General features: G+C 47.9%; 1 protein-coding gene across 1 annotated transcript in view; it reads right to left on the minus strand.

The window, feature by feature from the left end:
• LOC119579365 overlaps positions 1-4941 on the minus strand; it is a 43536-nt gene that overhangs the window by 2647 nt on the left and 35948 nt on the right. The window contains exons 4-5 of the mRNA XM_037927132.1: positions 2722-2877; positions 2397-2548 (exon numbers count right to left, since the gene is read on the minus strand). Of these exons, the coding sequence (XP_037783060.1) occupies positions 2397-2548; positions 2722-2877 (308 nt within the window). The remainder of the gene's footprint in view (positions 1-2396; positions 2549-2721; positions 2878-4941) is intronic.

Consider the following 4941-nt stretch of genomic DNA (forward strand, 5'->3'; position numbering starts at 1 on the left):
GAAGCAGCAGGCGCGCTCGCGCGGGCGGAGGGGCTCGACGTCGGTCCGCAGCGAGCGGGGCGTTCGCCGTGTTTTTGGCGCGGGGCGACGGTGGCGGGCAGATCGCCGGGCGGTCCGCGAGGCGCGGGCCAGGGTGCGCAGCGGGGAAGAAAGCTCCCTATTAGTGGGGCGTAGTCCACGGGGGGCAGGGACGGCGCGGCGCCGGCGGGCGGCTCGCGTGGCAGCCGGCCGCCGCGGGGTTCGTAGCGCGGCGCGGAGGAGCCCCGCACCCGCGTTTTGGCAGCTTGTCGCCCCGCGGTACGCGCCGCTCGCTCCTGGGAGAGCGCGCGGCGCGCGCGCTCGAGCGGCAGAGCGCAGCCAGCGACTCGCGTGCGCGCGCGCCGCATCGCGGGCTGGCGGCTCTCTCTTCTCGTCTCGGCTCTGCTCTATATTCTAGGTCTGCTCTGCTTTCTCTCCTCTCTCTGATCTAATCTCCTCGCTCGCTACTCTCTGTCTGGCTAGCCTCAGCTCGCTCGTCGATCCGATGCTCGCGTGCTGCGAGAGCACTACGCTGTGTCGGCGCGTCCCCCCTGGATCGCTGCTGTCGTGCGCGGTCCTGGCCTTCGCGCTGTCCGCAAGGAGCAGGTCCCCGTGCGCTGCCCGGCGCCCGTGGAGCCGGCGCGGCGGACGATGCCGCCGGCCGGCGGGGAGAGCAGTTCGCTTTGTCGTCGGTCCCCCCCTGGGCGCGTGCGAGGGGGCGCGAGTCGCTGCCGTAGCTCGCGGAGTCCCTGAGCGCGCCCCAGCCTTCCTCTTCGCTGTTCGGGCCGACGTGCCGTATCTCGTTTCAGCGACGCGAGCGTGTGTGCGCTGGCGGCTCGCCGCGCGTCCTCGCGCCGCGCGTGCCGGGATCGCGTGCGGGACCGAAGCGGCGCTGCGAGCGCGCTGCTCTTGGCGTCGGCAGCGCGACGCGCGCCGCGTGCCCCACCCTACCCCACGAGAGGCGCTCCCGAGCGCCTCGCTTACGAGCGTCGACGTGCGTGGCGGTCGTCGTCGCGCGGCTACGCGCTGCGCTTCGCTGCTCCCGCTCTCTCGGCGCTCGGGCGTTAACCACTCGCGCTGCGCCGTCTCGCCGGCTCCGCGCTTCCTCTGGGTCGTCGGGCGCTACTCGCTCTTTGGAAAAATGCGGTCTTGGCTTCGCGCTCGACTACCCCCCTGCGCGCTTCGCTCCCCCCTACGTTCTCCAGCCTCGCTCCCTCTCTGCCTCGTCCGCCCCTCGCTCGCTCTCCTCTTCGTGCGGTTCGCGCGCGCGCGCCGCCCTTTTCCTTTCGTGGGGCCCTCCGCTGCTCTGCGGCCCCCCCTCCCTGTCCGCCGAGGACTTCTCCGTTAGCATCATGAATGCATCTTTGGCTTTTTCTTTATTTTTTTTATTGCATTATGTGTTTCGAATTAATATTTTATTGGATATATATCACTTCTAGCTTTCTGCAAGATAATCATTTCACATATAAGTGTGTGTGTATGTGTGTGTGTGTGCGCACACACACACACACACACATATGTATATGTATATGTATATATACATATATAATGTATATATGTATATATAGTATGCATATACACACACACACACACACACAACCCACACTACACACACACCACATATATATATATATATATATATATTATATTATTTATATATATAATATATATATGTATATGTTATAATATTTTTATGTATATATTATATATTATATAATATATATATTAATAATATATCATAATCACAACATACACATATGTGTATATAAATATGCATTATATTAGAGAGAGAGAGAGAAAGAGAAAATGCGAACCAAGAAAAAAGCAGGAAGAGAGAGATAATAGAATAGATAGATCGCATAGGATTTAATGATCGGATGATAGATTAGATAGATCTAGATCATCCATCTATCTCACTGGACCATCATGTTTCATGTATAGGTATATAGCTGTTATCTCTTGTCTCTATATCTTCTTCTCTCTATATTTCTATATATATATATCATCATAATCTTATAATATATATATCTATATATCTATTATTACTATATATACCGAGGAGAAGAGGAGGCGAGTGACGGAAGGAGAAGAATAGGGGAGGAGAGAGAGAGAGAGGAGGGGAGAGGGTAGAGCGCGCTACAATATATCATATCCCATATAAGCCCACACAGGCATTATAGTGGTGCGTGCGTGTGCGTGTGCCCGGCCATTTTCAAGCATTTACCAACAGCACCATGCGTTTGAGTACGCCATGATGCTTACAGTGCCAAGCGTTTTGCCACACGGATACGCAGTTTTGACCCCAAACGCGATTACGGCGTTTCCATTCGCGCCCCGCCATTAGTGTCGTCCTGACAAGGGAGTCTCCTGCGCCTTACCCAATGTTCGTGACCTCCATGGTGGACACGTGGAAGCGGCAGGAGGTGCGGTCCAGGGCGGCGGCGAAGAAGATGCTGGCACCGTTGATATCCATGACCACATCCGCCACAGGGCCAAGGTCCATGAATTTGGCCAGAAGCTTGTAGTGGCCCTATAGTTGGATGGTGTGGTGAGATTTGAATCAATTCGAGAGAGAGAGAGAGAAGAAATTAGAATTTCAAGCAGGGTTAAATGTGTACCAACGAGAAGCATATGCATATGTGACTCATCCAGGGTCCTCCTGCCCAACACGCGAATGTGAAGAGCAGGACTAAGGCGTCCTACCTGCATGGTGGAGAGGCCCATGCCGGTGGAGAGTCCGATGACGACGCCGTTGTCGTCGCGGACGAACTCGGCGTTCTCGGAGCGGTAGACGCTGGCGAGGCCGCGCAGCCAGCCGTCGTAGGCGGTGGCCTCGCCGTGCCAGGTGACGCCCAGGACCTGCGAGCGGACGTAACGGCTCGTGAGACTCAGGACCCTAACAAAGACAGGGAAATGGCTCTTATCTAACTTCCAGGTGCGTAAATGCATTTGCATATATAGTCATATGTGTGTGTGTGTGTGTGTGTGTGTGTGTGTGTGTGTGTGTGTGTGTGTGTGTGTGTGTGTGTGTGTGTGTGTGTGTGTGTGTGTGTGTGTGTGTGTGTTTATATATATATATATGTGTAGACATATATCTATCTATCTATCTATCTATCTATCTATCTATATCTATCTATCTATCTATCTATCTATATATGTGTGTGTGTGTGTGTGTGTGTGTGTGTGTGTGTGTGTGTGTGTGTGTGTGTGTGTGTGTGTGTGTTGTGTGTGTGTGTGTGTTTATCTATATGTGTAGACATATATACATATACATATATATATATATATATATATATATATATATATATATATATTATATTATATATATAGTATGTATGTGTGTGTTTATATATAAGTATATATATATATTCTATATCTATATTTTATATAAAATTATTATATATATATTTATATGTGTGTGTGTGTGTGTGTGTGTGTGTGTGTGTGTGTGGGGTGTGATGTGTGTGTGTGTGTGTGTGTGTGTGGTGTTGTGTGTGTTGTGTGTATGTGTTTTGTGTTTTGTGTGTGTGTGTGTGTGTGTGTGTGTGTGTGTGTGTGTGTGTGTGTGTGGTGTGTGTGTGTGTGTGTGTGTGTGTGTGTGTGTGTGTGTACAAAATTATATGTATATATATATTATATATATATATATATATATATATATTTTATATATATGTGGTGGTGTGTGTGTGTGTGTGTTGTGTGTGTGTGTGTGTGTGTGTGTGTGTGTGTGTTATATATACATGTGTAGACATATATACTATATATATATATATATATATATTATATATATATATACTATATATACCTATATATCTGTTATATATATGTGTAGGCATACACACACACACACACACACACCACACACACACACACACACACACACACACACACAATATACATAATATATATTAATATATTATATATATATATATATATATAATAGCAAAATATATATGTGTGTGTGTGTGTTTTCGTGTGTGTGTGTGTTGTGTGTGTGTGTGTGTGTGTGTTGTGTGTGTGTGTGTGTGTGTGTGTGTGTGTGTGTGTGTGTGTGTGTGTGGTGTTTGTGTGTGTGTGTGTGTGTGTGTACATGTGTATGTGTGTGTTTGTGTGTGGTGTGTGTTTAAGACAACTAACCATTCAACAATTGAAATATAGACGATACTTCCCGGTTTTCAGTGACACCTCTCAATATCAATCTCAGTATCCAAAGTCGCAACACCCCATCATTAAATCTATTTATGATACAAAACAATAAACTACCATTCTTAAACACTACCGTTACCTTTCATAATGACTGTTTATCTGTCAACGGGAAACCAGCATTCGCTGGCCTGCCGACTTCAGTTTCTGAGCTACATGCCTCCACATTTGACAATTTTTACACAGAAACCATGTGTTTAGAGGATCATTTTACTTCGAATAGGTACCCATCCCACGTATTTCATAAAGCTCACTATAATTTTCTCTCTGAGAAGCTTTCACATAAATCAGTAGTTACCACAGTTAATAAAGACATCTAATAAATAAATCTTCCCTACATGGGCAGTCTTAGTTTTGAAATCAGGAAATCGCTAATCCAAATCTTCAAATAATAGTTCCCTCAAGTCAGTTCCCGATTTGATTTTCATAATAGCAATTCGGTTGGTAATTTTCTAAAACGAAAGAAAGTGCAACTCTGAATTCTCTTCAGATGTGGTCTACATTTTTCCCTGTCCTACCTGCCAGGCTAGGCACGTGGGTTCAACCCTCATGCTGCTACACACCGCATCCTTGAGCATAAGGGCAAATCTACCAGGACTGGCCTACCACTGAGTAAACCATAGATCACAGCACTCTAGACTTCACAACCCCCCGTCTAACACTACTGATTTCAAAATCTTGACCTCCCATCCCAACAGACTTGACCGATCAAAAAATTAA

This window comes from Penaeus monodon, chromosome 12, assembly GCF_015228065.2.
Source record: "Penaeus monodon isolate SGIC_2016 chromosome 12, NSTDA_Pmon_1, whole genome shotgun sequence".
Lineage (NCBI taxonomy): Eukaryota > Metazoa > Arthropoda > Malacostraca > Decapoda > Penaeidae > Penaeus > Penaeus monodon.